This window comes from Erythrolamprus reginae, chromosome 1, assembly GCF_031021105.1.
Source record: "Erythrolamprus reginae isolate rEryReg1 chromosome 1, rEryReg1.hap1, whole genome shotgun sequence".
Classification (NCBI taxonomy): domain Eukaryota; kingdom Metazoa; phylum Chordata; class Lepidosauria; order Squamata; family Dipsadidae; genus Erythrolamprus; species Erythrolamprus reginae.
In genome coordinates, this window is record NC_091950.1 from 270,364,282 (window position 1) to 270,380,785 (window position 16,504).

Consider the following 16,504-nt stretch of genomic DNA (forward strand, 5'->3'; position numbering starts at 1 on the left):
ATTATAGATACTGTACTGAAGAAACTAAAGGAGGATATTCTAAACATTGCAGAGTAATGTGCTTTGTGTTGAGCATTTGTTATAATTATTATTCCTTTCCCCCCTGTTGTTAGCCTTTCCTATTTTATGCATTTTTAAAAATGTGGCTACGGTGTAATATTTCACTTATCAGCTATTTCATTATGAGCATCTGTGTATTGCTCACTATCTTAGTACTTAGAATTACACTAAGTTTCTTATTGAAATAGCTTCACAGTTAAAATACAGTTGAGCTTTGTATATTTATTTTTAATGTTGGAACTATCAAATTATATGATATTTCTTAGGAGATTTCTTTACTTCCAAGTTATTTGTATTTAATTAAAACTACTACTTCATTTACAGGTATTTCAAGTAGCATAATTAAGGGTGTGGAATATTTCTTAATATCAAAGAGAATATGTATGTGAAGATACATATCTAACTATATAAACATACAGACACACTCATTTTGAAAACAATCAAAGCATTAACTAAATGTTTTGTGGAGAATACCATGAAACAACACTTTTTAATAGCGGATATTAATAATTAGTAATAGTTCTACAACCTTGTACCATAAGTTATTATATATTCTACCCAGTTTGTGAATCTTTTACACATTTGCATTGCCAAATACAGTGATACCTCATCTTACAAACGCCTCATCATACAAACTTTTTGAGATACAAACCTGGGGTTTAAGATTTTTTTGCCTCTTCTTACAAACTATTTTCACCTTACAAACCCACTGCCGCCGCTGGGATGCCCCGCCTCCGGACTCCCGTTGTCAGCGAAGCATCCGTTTTTGCGCTGCTGGGATTCCCCTGAGGCTCCCCTCCATGGGAAACCCCACCTCCAGACTTCCGTTGCCAGTGAAGCGCTTGTTTTTGCGATGCTGGGATTCCCCTGCTGGGATTCCCTTGCAGCATCGCAAAAACACAGAAGTCTGGAGGTGGGGTTTCCTATGGAGGGGAACCTCAGGGAAATCCCAGCAGTGCAAAAATGGGTGCTTCAGCTGGCAAAAGGGGTGAATTTTGGGCTTGCACGCATTAATTGCTTTTCCATTGATTCCTATGGGAAACATTGTTTTGCCTTACAAAACTTTCACATTAAGAACCTCGTCCCGGAACCAATTAAGTTTGTAAGACAAGGTATCACTGTACAGATTTTCTTTTAAAAGGCGGCAAACAAGTACTTCTTCCTTCTGAAACTAGTCCTGCTTTCATCCTTTAAAGCTGACTGTTTCATGTGGTTTAGTCAGGAGAATCCTTTAGAATTAAAAATGTGAAATTGGTATAGATTAATTCTAACAAGAATATGGATTTGAGAAATGAGAGCATCTCAGATAATATCACATTGCCTTGAATGTAAGACTGAAGAAAGCAGAAATGGTGTCTGAGTTTAGAACAAGCATTAACGTTTAGTTTTTAACAGGACTATCTGAAGATGGAATGATACCTATTGGAATTTTGATTTCAAATATCCCATGAGATTAAAGGAAAAAGCATTAGTTTGAGTTCCATAACAAATTGAGAAAGGCTTCTCTAACTCATTGGTCTTCTGGTTGCTCCCAATTAAGTTGCATGCTGCTTGGCTGGACAATATCTGGGCAATAATGATGAAGCACAATTTTGTGCCATGGTCTTGTAATGCTCCTTCTTGTTTTCTTTACATTGTATTCTAGTCATTCCATGTCTGTAGGCTGGAAAGGGGAATCAAACCTAAACCATCCATTCTGTGCTCTGGTTTAAATAATACTAGAAACCCCCCGGCTTGTTGACTCATCCTTCCTTCCCTCCCTCCCAATCTCTACTTTTCTTCTCTTCCTCCATTCCCTCCTCACTGCTTCACCCTGCTCTCCTCCCCCTGTCTGCCATTATCTCCCTTCCCCTCCCTTGAATTTCTGTTGGCTTCCCCATTTATTATTATTGTTATTATTATTATTATTATTATTATTATTAATAATAATTAGATTTGTATGCCGCCCCTCTCTGAAGACTCGGGGCGGCTCACAACAATAATAAAAACAATATTCCAGCGAAAACAAATCTAATATTAAAAAGCACATAAAAACCTATCATATTTTAAAAAGTAAATAACATATACATACCCAAACATAAATATTAAAAAAAAGCCTGGGGGAAAGGTGTCTCAACTCCCCCATGCCTGGTGATATAGATGGCTCTTGAGTAATTTACGAAAGACAAGGAGTGTGGGGGCAGTTCTAATCTCCGGGGGGAGTTGATTCCAGAGGGCCGGGGCTACCACAGAGAAGGCTCTTCCTCTGGGGCCCGCCAAACCACATTGTTTGGTCGACGGGACCCAGAGAAGGCCAACTCTGTGGGACCTTATCGGTCGCTGGGATTCGTGCGGTAGCAGGCAGTTCCGGAGGTACTCTGGTCCAATGCCATGCAAGGCTTTAAAGGTCATAACTAACACTTTGAATTGTGACCGGAAACTGATTGGCAGCCAATGCTAACCACAGAGTGTTGCAGAAACGTGTGTGAATCTAGGAAGCCCCACGATGGCTGTCGCGGCCGCGTTCTGCACGATCTGAAGTTTCCAAACACTTTTCAGAGGTAGCCCCATGTAGAGAGCGTTGCAGTAATCGAACCTCGAGGTGATGAGGGCATGAGTGACTGTGAGCAGTGACTCCCTGTCCAAATAGGGCCGCAACTGGTGCACCAGGCGAACCTGGGCAAACGCCCTCCTTGCCACAGCCAAAAGATGATGTTCCAATGTCAGCTGTGAATCGAGGAGGACGCCCAAATTGCGAACCCTCTACTTTGCTTATGGGAAGTTTGCAGGGAGAAGGTTAGTGGGGAAGCCAGTAGGAAGTTGCTGCAAGTCTAAGGCAGTGGACAAATGCTTTGGCTGAGTTGGAGGATGGTATGAGGAATTATGAGATTGGCTGAAGATCACATGGCTGCAGCAGCAGCAGCCAGTAGCATGGAAACAATCTTAACATCCCCAAATTCATTCTCTCAGGAATCTCATGGATCCTGGATTTTGGACATATTCTGTTAATTGGTCCATTTGAAGTACAGTACTTTGGTTCAGAAAACCAACAGTTTTCATAGCATAGAGATGTCAGATCTTGTTTTCATTTGGATAACTTAGCAAACTTCTTAAACTATACTGCTCAAAATAATAAAGGGAACACTCAAATAACACATCCTAGATCTGAATGAATGAAATATTCTCATTGAATACTTTGTTCTGTACAAAGTTCACAACAGCATGTGAAATTGATTGCCAATCAGTGTTGCTTCCTAAGTGGACAGTTTGATTTCACAGAAGTTTGATTTACTTGGAATTATATTATGTTTTTTAAGTGTTCCCTTTATTTTTTTGAGCAGTGTACTTTTCCTTAATTACAGTTTACACATTAGTTTTAATTCAAACATTATACCAGGCTTAATCATAAACCTTTGTAGGCTGTACTAATCACATGTTACTCTGGATACTAATTAAAATTTTGATTGGCAAAACCAAGTTACAATTCCCTCATTTGATATTGCTGTTTGTTGGTGTTACATTTGTTTAAAGGGTGTTGAGAACTTCTCTTTTGTTTATATGTAAATTAAAAAAATTAACTGACGGATAGGGGAAAGGAATCCTGCATTCCAATATTCTAATTTAATTGTAATGAATTAGCTCAAAAGCCAGAAAAACAGCTAAACATTTGAGATCTTTAAATCTCTTCAACAAGCAAGCAGTAAAAAGAGGAAATTTGAGATAAAAATGAGAAGGGAAAAGCCTTGAAAAAAAATCCAGAATCTCTATTGCCATTATTTAAGTCTATAATGGTTAGAAATCTGGGAAGAGAAACAGATATCTACATTAGGCTCCACCTAGTGGCATTTAAGTTAGTTCTATAAGTGTGATTATTAAGCTCAAGGGATCCACTGCTATACATTTGAAAATATAGAAATCTAGCTGTACTTAAACATCTCTCCATCTGCAAGGAAAACATGTATATCCATTGGAAGATGGAAATAACTACAGAGACATTACTTTACTTTACTTTACTTTATGCTATGTTACGTTACGTTTCATGTTATGTTTTATGTTATGTTTGTTATAAAACAAACTAGAACTAAAGTTGGTACTGTATATTAAAATAAATATTTCTGGACATATTAGAGCTGTCCTAATAAAGCTGTTGTTGTAAGAAGGATATTAAAATACTTCTTGCAGACACCATAGCTTAGTAGGCCTTTTCTATATTCTGAATTACTTTTGCAAAATTTCATAAGAGACTGCTAGTTCTTTTCGAGAAAAACCATCTCTGCCGATAATAGCCTAGCATAGGGAATTTTTCTTCCCTTCTTTTTCCTATTCCTATTCTCTGCTTTTATTGCTTAGGATGATAAAGAATGAAAAAAAAAAACCCATTTTGAGCCATTGTGCAATTTTACTTTACAAGTTACCTAAAGCCTTAAGTATAAATTTATGCCAGGGTTAAATCTATGTAAGGAAAAAAATGTTTTAGGTTTTGCTTACAGAAACTTCAGGAAGTCAAGAAAGGGTGCTGGATAAAGCACAGTGGAATTGTTCCAACCATATTCTTCCTTACCTTAGTTCAAATAACGGGTTTCACTTGCCATGGTCAAATTTGTGATATTTTAGTGAGGCAGCATGAGGGGTAGTAATGTCAGACTGCCTGCCTTATTAGACTCCCATGCTGCACTATAGGTAGGTTTTCAGCTATGACTGCAGTTTGCATTTTAGCTGTAATTCTCTTAGCATTAAGTGTATAGAGAGAATCGTGTGTCCTCGTATTTATAATCCTGCTTGCCTGGCATTTTTCCCTTTAGCCATGCTAACTTTCGGTTGACGGAGTGCCTGTTTACACCATCCTGCGTCATAGAGCTTATGCTTTATAGCCTTAAGGTTTAGCCATGCCAGGGTATCCATTGCCAAAGCATCTGGTCAGTCACATGTATAAATAAGAGCATTCTGTGGTGCGTAGGACAGAAAGGGTCGTGCACATTCAAAAGAGTTGGATCGATTAACTAGCATCATGAAATATTCTTTGACCTGGTTAGTTGTAGGACAGAGTTTTATAAACAGGTACACATCAATCTATTTGATCCATACTTCAAAGGATATTTCCCCAATTATTCTACTCTATCCCCAACTATTGGCTTTTGGAAGAGTTAGCCAAAAGTTAAAATTATTTTCCTTAAAATTATAATTGTTAATTGAGAATAAGGTGTTAAAAATTCTTGTTAGGACAAGTTGACAGTGGTCAGAAATTGTGTTCTCTGGAAGTGAAAATTCTAAAAACAGATGAAGAGTTTTAAATTCATTTATTTTATTTCTTCATTAGATTTATATGACCACCAAATCAGAAAACCTAAAGTTGTTCTTATATAATTGTTTTATTTAAAAAAATATAAAAATAAGCAACCAGGATGCAAATTATATAACTGCTGTGGGAGATTTCTTTCTCTGTGGTCGCAACATAGACTCTGATTTCTTTTCTGCAGTGCTGGTAACAGGATAAGTTACTATAAAGTTATCAAAAGATTGTCAAATTAATGCATATGGAATTCTTGGAATACTATAGACCCATATAAAAGCTGACATTTTTTTCTTAATACTACTTGTATGTGCTGACAACGACTAGATCCATACCATATATAACAAGCCACTTGTAATTTAAGACACTGCCTACATTCACTCAGTTCATTCAATAAATCATGATTAAAGCAACCTTAATGTGATATGTGAATCAGGTGTATGACTAATGTCAAACAAATAAGCTACCGTGTTTCCCCAATAGTAAGACACCCCCGATTGTAAGACGTATCTGGGGTTTCAGGGGGGTCGGCTAATATAAGCCGTACCCCGAAAGTAAGACATATGTCTTACTTTTGGGCACCGTTCCCCGTAGGCTGCACGCCCACGCACCCCAAAATACCCCCCCGCGCACCCTTTTCCATGGGCGCGCAGTCCCCATCCCCCTGCCAGACCGTGGGGGGGCAGGGGTGGGGAGGCGCTGGCAGTAGAAGGCGCTGCCCCCGCCCGCCCGATCCGCTCCCTCTCCTCTTCCGCCGAAAGGCAAACGGCGCCCCCCGCCGCTTAGGCTTTTGCTGCTTCTGGAGGGGTGGGCACCGATGCCGAAAGCCTCAGCGCCGTTTGGCTGCCGGGGGGGCGGGGAGGAGAAAATCCTCCCCCCCTCCAGGAGCAGCAAAAGCCTAAGCGGCGGGGCGCGCCGTTTGCCTTTCGGCATCGGTGCCTTCCCCTCCACGAGCAGCAAAAGCCTCAACGACGGAGCCGAAAGGCAAACAGCGCGCCCAGTCGCTTAGGCTTTTGCTGCTTCTGGAGGGGTGGGCGCCGATTTTTTTTTTCCCAATATAATTTTTTTCCAATATAAGACATACCCCGAAAGTAAGACATAGTGAGGCTTTTGGGGATAAAAAGAAAGTAAGACACTGTCTTACTTTAGGGGAAACACGGTAACTGTGTTCCTCTATGATTGATGTATGGAATTCTGAATACTCATATATTAAACCTGATACAGTAGTACCTCTAGATACGAGCTGCTCCACATGCGAGTATTCCAAGTTACGAGCCGCGATGTGAGCAAAATTTCTGTTCGATACCCGAGCTCAAATTCGGGATACGAGCCGAGCTTCCACTAGGTGGCGCAAGAATCTCCTTGCTTCCGGTTATCTCGGCGCGAAAAACAAAGTCTAAAGGCATTCGTTCGAGATGCGAGTTGATCGACTTACGAGCTTGGGTCTGGAATGAATTAAACTCGTATGTCGAGGTACCACTGTATAGCTAATCTTTGATTTATAACTGGTAATTGTTTGAAGTTATGATTATGATTAACCCAGATCATAACTTGATCGATAAGACCCAGATTCAAAGTTCTGACAATTGGATCCCTTCTATGGTGCCCAGTTTGTGCACTAAGCTACACAGTCACATTTACAGTGCAGTGTCCCACATGCATATAAGCCAGTATTCTATAATAATGAATAGTACGACATATTACTATGTATAATCCACATTGGTGATTTGCCCCACACAAATCACAGTCATGTGATGATGTCTTACAGTGGTTTTGCAAAAAACCCCTACACTTTTGGGTTTTGGCAAAACTATACCTATAGCAAACCATTGGTTCACTTAATGACCCGTGGGGACTGCTTAATGACTCCTCAGGTGGACTATCCTATACTGCCAAATCCTAAAGACAATAGTATGCCTTTTTTTGGTTAAAACCTGACTTCCATTTATCAAGCTTATTTCATCTCTTCCCTCTAAACGCTATTTTTTTAAAAGTTATGATTAATTTGTCATTATTAAATCATGTTTATTATTACAATTAAAGAACAGTGTATTGTAAAAAAATAAAACCAGAAAGATAAAATTAATGAAATAGAATTAATAAAAGCCTGGCAATTTAATTGTTGCCGTCTCACAGAATTTGGTTATTCTGTGGGCGAGATAAATGTTGGATATCGAAAGAAGATAGTTCATATAATGTTCTTCTCTCCTTTCCTGAGAAACTTTGCAGTAGAGGTAGTATGTAATGTTGGTCCAGATCCTTATACAATTGTGGTGAAGCAATAAATGTTAGCTGTTTTCTATTTCCCCAGAATCACATGGGTAGATTCAGTTAGTGCAGCGGCCCCCAACATTTTGGGCATTAGAGACTGCTTCCATGGAGACAAGTCTTTCTGTGGATTGGAGGGGCTATGGTTTCATGTATGGCCTACATCCCACAGATGGGGCTTCACTTGTTTATGTGAACTGATTTCTGGCATGCTGTAAAACGGTGCCAGTCCATGGACTAAGAGTTGGAACCCCTGTGTTGGCTCTTTTGGTGATTTTACCTTGCAGATGTAAGCCTATTTATTACTGGCTTCAAATAAAGTCCTTATTCAACCTGGGAAAAGTTAATACTTGTAGGTACCTTGTGGATTGTCAAATGTTTTTTGGTATTAGCATTCTGCATTTTTTGAGGGACTGCCTTTTTTCCCTGGTCAAAAGCAGAAGAGAGGGAAGTAGGTCTTTGGAAAGCTTGGCGCATCTTAATATCTGATTAATTGTTAACACCCATGGTGACTAGTAATGAGCCGGGGTGGCGCAGCAGGTAGAGTGCTGTACTGCAGGCCACTGAAGCTGACTGTAGATCTGAAGGTCAGCGGTTCAAATCTCATCACCGGCTCAAGGTTGACTCAGCCTTCCATCCTTCCGAGGTAGGTAAAATGAGGACCCAGATTGTGGGGGCAATAGCCTAGCTCTGTTAAAAAGTGCTATTGCTAACATGTTGTAAGCCGCCCTGAGTCTAAGGAGAAGGGCGGCATAAAAATCGAATAAATAAATAAATAAATAAATGAATGAATGAATGAATGAATGAATGAATGAATCAATCAATCAATCAATCAATCAATCAATCAATCAATCAATCAAGTTTCAGAATCAGTGGAACCAGGCCATTAGGAAAGAGAGTTGTCTTCAACCCATATATAATATAATTACTAACTGCCCTTCTCTTATTTCGACTTTGGGCATGTCGGTTTGAGCTTAATCATTGTTAGTAGGGACTCTCTTTGCATCCGTGAATATGGCCCTTAAACATTTGATTTTCTGATTGCAGGAGATAATTAATATTAGTCAGGTAATTAATATCTGTTTTTCTCTCCTACAGATATTCCGGAAATCCCTGAAAGCATCTCATTTTGCAAATCATTACAGGTAGCAGACTTCAGTGGAAACCCTCTTACAAGGTAATCTTTCTAATTTATAGAACTGTGAATCCCTTCCAAAACTTTTTAAAAGTGAAAAAATGTATTTTTCAGTTTTATATATCTTCTTCAAATAATAGGTTTAATTCTACTAAAGAAAAAATGGTGTTTATAGTGAAATAAAATTGCGGTTGCCCCAAGAATTTAATGGCATTGAGACGTGTTAAAAATTCTGATGGTACTAAACGCATCCACAAAAGGAAAACATGAATTAAGGGATCAATATAACCTCAACTTTGATAAACATTGCAATTAAAAAGGGGGAAATTTCATGCTACACAGATCTGAGGACACCTATGACTTATAAACAGTAACTGGTTGGAACTCACCAATGGTATAGAATCCAGAAAATTTTTAAAGCAGCTTCAGAGAAACTGATAGATGTCTCAGCACTATTATTTAATACCTGATTAAGCACATGTATATAATTGTAGTTCTGGGGGATACTTCTGAGCAAAAGATAATAAGATACCTCAGTATTTAATTATTAGTTTGACCATGCAATTTCCAAAAAACAAAACAAAACCCCAACCCAAACGCATATGAAATTCTACTTTTGCTGCTGAGAATGGATATGAGGGACGGCTAAACTTGTTAATTGTCCTGGAGAGCAAACTCCGGAAAGAAAATTGGTGGGCAGATGCCACTGTATCTCTGGTGATTCATTGTGGTACTCCATTGTCTCCCACTCATTAAAAGTTCTCTGATTGAGACAAATGGTGTAGCCCAGATGAGTTAAAATGTTCCCTATTCCAGCCATCTTACCAATTGCTAATTGCTTCCTGTTAAGCACCAAGAACAGGGCTGATAAATTGGCTCCTTGGAGACAATATCTCATGTGAAAAGAAAGCAGTTCCAATTCACTGTTTCATAAGAAGTTATAGCTAATGCAGACCACCTGTGATCAACAATCCCTTCTCTTTTTCACAATTCCTGAACCCCCTTCTGATCACACTCAAGTTTCAGGGTATATTTACCAAAAACCCATTTCAATGTTTAAGGTGGCCACGCAATAAAATAGTTATCTACCTTTGAAAATAGGTTTGGCACACTAAAATCAAAGTTCTTTCCTTGAGAACCTTAATTTAAATGTTTTTGAAGCCAGTATAATTTCCCCATCTATTTGGCATATTTTTCTCTTTGCCCACCTTGAATTGCAAATCCTGATCATCAAAGAGTTGTCCATCCTTGCTCTAAAAATTGATATTTAATATGCAGGAGTCCCTATTTTAAAATGAGCTCTTATATAGAGTGGCCACTGTCATAACACAGAAGACCAATACATGTTTAATGTTTGACTTGGTCTAGTCTGTTGGGATTCACTGCCACAGCTCTGCTGTATTTCAGTGAAGTAGTGATTTACTTCACTGTTACTGTTCTGTGTAGTGCCTTACCAACCTTTATAACATGGGTTTGGAGAGAATATCTCTCAGGTGTGAAGAACTAGCAACGAGACCAGGAATTAATCAGAGTGATGTGTTTCATGGCTACTTCTACATTGAGAGGAATCTCCCTAGAATGATGCAAACACTGCAGAAATTACTAGATAAATATAGCAAGGCTTTAGGGCAGAGGTCTTAAAGTTGCCAAGTTTGGGGACTCCTGCTTTAGGGCTTTCAGCCACTTCCTCCTTATCAGCAATTCAAGGCTAGGCAGCCTTTTCACTCCTCCTCTCAAATAAGTTCCAGATTCCATTGCTTATATTGTTTTGTAAATTACTCAAGACCCATCTATACGGCCAGGCATGGGGGAGTTGAGACACCTTTCCCCCAGGCTTTTTTATATTTATGTTTGGATATGTATGTGTTGTTTGTTTTTTAAATATGATAGGGTTTTTATGTGCTTTTAATATTAGATTTGTTTTCGCTAGAATATTGTTTTTATTGTTGTTGTGAGCCACCCTGAGTCTTCGGAGAGGGGCGGCATACAAATCTAATAAATTGAATTGAATTGAATTTGGAGAAGTAGTTATAAAGAAGAGTGACTCTCTTCTTTGGCCTGATCTAAGCTGACCCCAGATTCTAGTCTCACCATAGGCATGCAAGCCATCTGGGTGACTGTGGGCCAACTCATGTCACAGGGTTGTTATTGTGAGGGGGAAAGAAGGAGGAACAAATGTTATGTATGTTTAATGCCTGAAGTTATTTATAAAAATAATAGGAAAATGGGAAGGGAAGGAATGGGACATTGTAAACAACAATAGCTTTTCAGAGACCCAGTTAATTCTAAATCATATAGCCACAAGTATTATTGATAAACCAAGCATGCTTTTTCATATTGTGAATACAATCTAGAGTTTTAAGGCTTGCTGTGGATACATGATTTTAATTCTATTCATGTCTCCAGGAGACATGCTTTTCCTGCTTTGTAAAACCAAATATACTATTTCCAGTAAATAAACTTGAAATGTTAATAATGCCAAGTGTCCTTCTGGAGAATTGAATTTATCCTTTGTCATTCTCAAGGATAAGTTTTACATTTTCTCTATAGGTTGCCTGAAAGCTTTCCTGAATTACAGAATTTAACATGTCTCTCTGCAAATGACATCTCTCTTCAAGCGTTACCTGAAAATATTGGAAAGTAAGTGTTTTTTACTTACAGAATGTTTGAATCTTAAATGTGTCACAAATGGACGTATAAATTTATATCCTCATGAATATTTCAGACAACAGTCCCCTCCGGACTAAGGGTAATGTTAATATCCTGGATCATTTGCAGCTGGAATAGTGGGTCTACTAAAAATGTCATGAGAAGTCTCCATTTCAGCTTCAATCTATGAATAGCACCAAGCACTATTTCAATTTAGAATCCTTTTGCTCGAAGATGTTTTTAAATCTGTTCTTTTCTATATATAATGAAAGAATACTGCCCTTTAATAAACATATGCGATACATACAAGCATAAATAGTAAAAAATGAGAAATGTCAAAATGACATAATGCAGATAACAGGTTTTGCATGAAAATACAAATATTTTCATAAATATAAATATCTTCTGAATATAATTTACATGCTGGTCTCTTTATGTTCATATGTGTTGATGCTTGGTAGAAATAGCTACTATTTTATTTATTTTATTTTATTTTATTTTATTTTATTTTATTTTATTTATTTTATTTTATTTTATTTTATTTTTTATTTTATATAGCATATATGATAGGAAGACCATGCTTTTACTAATGAAATAAAAATGAAGATGATTGAAGATGAGAAAACAGAAAGCGATAGAAAAACATGCTCTTTCTCACCTTCAATCATCTTCATTTTTATTTCATTAGAAAGAGCACATTTTTTCTATCATATATGTTGTTTTTGTGATGGTTTCTTTTCAAATAAGGCTGCAAAAATCAGTCAAGTGGACACCTGGTCCACTTGACAAAGAATGATCCTTTTCTCTTTTCTAAATGTTCTCTTTTTTATAATATGCAATCTGTTAAACCTACGCACTAGCTCAAGAGTTTTGATATTCGATCTCGGATTGAAAAAAAAGTATTTCCCCCTCTTTTCTTCAAGTTTACTTTACAATTTTGCTAACACTAAGCGTTATCTGTGTATGTCATTACTCAGGGAAGAAACATTTTGGTTGGTCACCAGGTATAAAATTATACTTGAAATATATTCATGAAACAATGCAGCTTATAGAATGATTCTTTATGGCATGTATTCAAAATACATTTCATGTAGTATACTATTTAAGTTGTATAGCTATAGTTCCTATGCATTCACAAAGAAAATTGTATTAAAATTAAATCAGAAAAATGTTTTCAACCCTCCTCCCCCCACAATCACTTTACATCTTGAAACTGCTTGCATAATCAGATTTCAAGATGTTTTAAACTGGCAAAATTAAAATTTGAGATTGGGTTTGCTTCCGTGGTGATTTGTCTTGATTTATTCTCCTGGAAATCTACTAAGGCATTAATTAAAGCAGTACAATTAAAACATTTGTATTTTTTTTCCAAGTGATCTGAACCACATTAAGCTGTATTTTTTTTTAAATGGTTCTATTTAGATCCTAAATTAATGCCTAGATGTACATAGAGTTGCATTAAATAAAACTGTTCCTCAGCCTTTCACTTTCTTACATTTGTTTATTTTTACCAAAAATAATTCCTTCAATATTTCTCTATTCAGCTTATTCCACTGCAGTTCTTCTCAATTATTTTCTGTTACGCCCCCTCTGGAAGAAGTAAACATTTTGCCCCCCCCCCTAATTCTCCACCACAATTGTAAATAGTCACCAAATTGTGCCCTACTGCGACACATCCTACCTGACACTTGTATTGGTACCTCCATCATGTTCCTTGGCATTGTGTCCAGGACAACCCATTCTAAAAGAAAATCTCTTGCAAATTCAATCAAACTTCTCGAACTCGTGAGACATTTTCTTTCAGAACGGGCTGCCCTGGACACAACACCAAGGAACACGGCGGAGGTATGTATGTATGTATGTATGTATGTATGTATGTATGTATGTATGTATTCATTCATTCATTCATTCATTCATTCATTCATTCATTCATTCATTCATTCATTCATTTAATTCGACTTCTATGCCTACCAATCCTGAAGGACTTTATACAATATAAAAAATAAAAGTACAGTAAAAAAGAAGTCAAATATAAATATTAAAACAATAAACCCCAGTTAAAAATCCACAACTCAAACGATACAATCAACACGCCATTCCATATAATTTGGCTATGACAGATGTAAAGTTCATGGCCCCCAGGTCTGCTGGCAAAGCCAGGTCTTCACAGTCTTTCGGAAGGGAGTGCGAGCAGTACGGACATGGGGGGGGGGAGTTGGTGCCATAGGACTGGGGCGGCCACAGAGAAGGCCCTCCCCTGTGGCCCCGCCAACCTACGCTGAGTTGACAGGACCTGGAGAAGGCCAACCCTGTGCGATCTTATTGGTCCCTGGGAGGTATGCGGCAGGAGACAGTTCTGTAGATAGTCTGGCTCTAAGCCATGTAGGTACTGGTTCAAGTGACAGGTAGGATGGCCGTCCTGCTCCCTGCGGCAAAAAAAGCATGTTCCTGGGGTTACACACACCCAGGCATTGCTCCGCACCTCCCCTCCCATGAGAAGAATTGCTCTACTGCAGTGTTTCCCAACCTTTTTTGAGCCGTGGCACAATATTCACATATACAAAAACCTGGGGAACATTAAGGGGGGGGGAGCTAAAAAAAGTTTGGACAAAAAAATCTCTCTCTTCCTCCCTTTCTCTCTATTTCTCTCTCCATCCCTCTTTCTTTTTCTCTTCCTTCTTCCCTCTTTTTTGCTTTCTTTCTCTCTCCCTCCTTCCCTCCCTCTATGTCTTTCTCTCTCCTTCCTTCCCCCCTCTGAGCTTCGCTTTGCGGCACACCTGTCCATGTCTCGCGGCACACTAGTGTGCCACGGCACACTGGTTGAAAAACACTGCTCTACTGTATCAGATTTCTACAAGTGCTATCATGTCATAGACCAGGGGAACAAACTTGAAACCCATGGGCTGGATGTGTCACGTGGTGGCCTCAGCCCCACCCGGTCTAGCAAAGGAGAAAAAAGTTCCGATATGTCACGTAACGCAGCCGTGATGATTAGAGTTTGACAAATGTCAAAAGTCTTTTTTTAGCAACATAAATTATGAGCTCAATTATGGTTGTAAGTTGAGGACAACTTGTACTGATTAAGATTGACATCTCGTATATCTGAATCCTGGGAGGTTCTATAAGAAAGGGAATTTCATAACCAGAACCCTGTGAATTATTTTACTCTTCAGAGAGGGGCAGCATACAAATCTAATAAATAATAATAATAATAATAATAATAATAATAATAATAATAATAAAAAGAAGGTGGACCTGCTTAAGAGTATTGCATACTAACCCAGAGAATTGAGAAAAGAATATCCATTACCCAACTATTAACGAAGAGTAGCTCTCTGAAGTAGGAGTAGGGCAAAATGTTACACCATCTTGCAGTTTGCTTGGTAATAATGCAGATAGCAGTCTAGCAATTCCTAGTTTAGGAACAAGTTCTGTTGCTAACTCAGAATTTAACTCAAATTTGTATTTAAGTTGGAACTCATATTTACAGATGGTCTACCTATTACTAGAATGGTGGGTGGCATTGTCCTATTCATATTTAACTGTTAGTGTGAGATCTGTGATTTAATGTATTTATTTTATTGCTTAACTTGTTTTTGGAATGCTGAGAAACCAAATTGCATTTTTCAACTGGCGGAACCTGGAAATGGCTGTTCAATTAGATGCATACATAACATGTGTAAATACTAGTTAACAGCTCTAATGCATAGCCAAAATTACAAAATTACAAATTCACATGTGGATGAAAAAGTGCTGCGTTTAAGCATGGCTCTAATTTAAAACTGAGCCAACTCGTTTTGGAATGTATTCCCTAAGGCTCCTGATGGGTTCTATACTTCAAGCCAGAAATGACATCTGGAATACTCAAGGAAGAAAGCAGCAATCTTATTTATTTAAGACATTTCATTTTCTCTTTATGTTGATGTGACTATTAGTGTGCATGGAATATTTAAACATTCCTAAAACATATGGTTTCTGAGATTTGGCTAAAAACCTCTTTTTCCACGATAGCATTCAAAATGTGCACATACGTTGGTCTTATTTCTGACCTGATATATTTCTAGAATACGGCAGTACAGTAGTACCTCTAGATACGAGCTGCTCCACATGCGAGTATTCCAAGTTACGAGCCGCGACGCAAGCAAAATTTCTGTTCGACACCCGAGCTCAAATTCGGGATACGAGCCGAGCTTCCACTAGGTGGCGCAAGAATTTCCTTGCTTCCGGTTATCTCGACGGGAAAAACAAAGTCTAAAGGCATTCATTCGAAATGCGAATTGATCGACTTACGAGCTCGGGTCTGGAACAAATTAAACTCGTATGTCAAGGTACCACTGTATTATAAATCCACAGTTCTATGGCCCAATCAATAGGATTACAGGTGATCCTCAATTTACTACAGTTCATTTAGTGACCATTCAAAGTTACAACATTACTGAAAAAAGTGACTTAAGACCAGTGAAGGGCTACCAAAATTTTTACCAGCACACTGTGGGCGTGGCTTATGCAGGATGCCCTGCATTTTCTTTCAATATATTTCAGTGCAAATTGGGTGGTCTGGGGTGGAGCTCCATTTTCGCTACCGCATTGCGTCTCCCCCCCTGGTCCGGGCAGGAGCCCACCCCTGCTTAAGACCATTTTTCACACTTACAAAAGTTGCAGCATCCCCTTGCTCATTTGATCAAAATTAAAACAGTTGGCAACTGACTCACATTAATAATAGTTGCAGTGTCCCAGGATCATGCGATCTCCTTTTGCGACCTTCTGCCAAGTAAAGTCAATGGGGAAACCAGATTCACTTAATAACCATGATACCAATTTAACATGCTCCTTGTCAGAAGGGTGGATATAGCATTCAGCCCTGCTCTGATGTATATCTGGTCCGGGATTTATCGATGGAAGTTTACATCATAGACTATGGCACATGAGAGTCTGTCACTTCGTTCTTTTGTCAAAAGCTGACAAGAACAACAACAGAAATGGGACCTAAACAACTTTGACAGACTCAGTCCAATCAGCTTAGGAGACAGAGTTAAACCATTCCTGGATGCTATATCCATCCCACTCAGAAGGAATGTATCAAGTAAGACCAACACCCCTTTCTTTCATTTTATACTTCATTA

The 16,504-nt window shown here is 38.4% G+C and overlaps 1 protein-coding gene across 2 annotated transcripts in view; it reads left to right on the plus strand.

The window, feature by feature from the left end:
* The window catches only part of LRRC1 (leucine rich repeat containing 1), a 112,192-nt gene that overhangs the window by 36,661 nt on the left and 59,027 nt on the right, over positions 1-16,504 (plus strand). For both annotated transcript variants that reach the window (XR_011557385.1, XM_070733006.1), the window contains exons 3-4: positions 8,696-8,774; positions 11,283-11,372. Coding sequence is in view for 1 of the 2 variants with exons in the window: in XM_070733006.1 (XP_070589107.1) it covers positions 8,696-8,774; positions 11,283-11,372 (169 nt within the window). In the remaining variant the exon portion in view is untranslated. The remainder of the gene's footprint in view (positions 1-8,695; positions 8,775-11,282; positions 11,373-16,504) is intronic.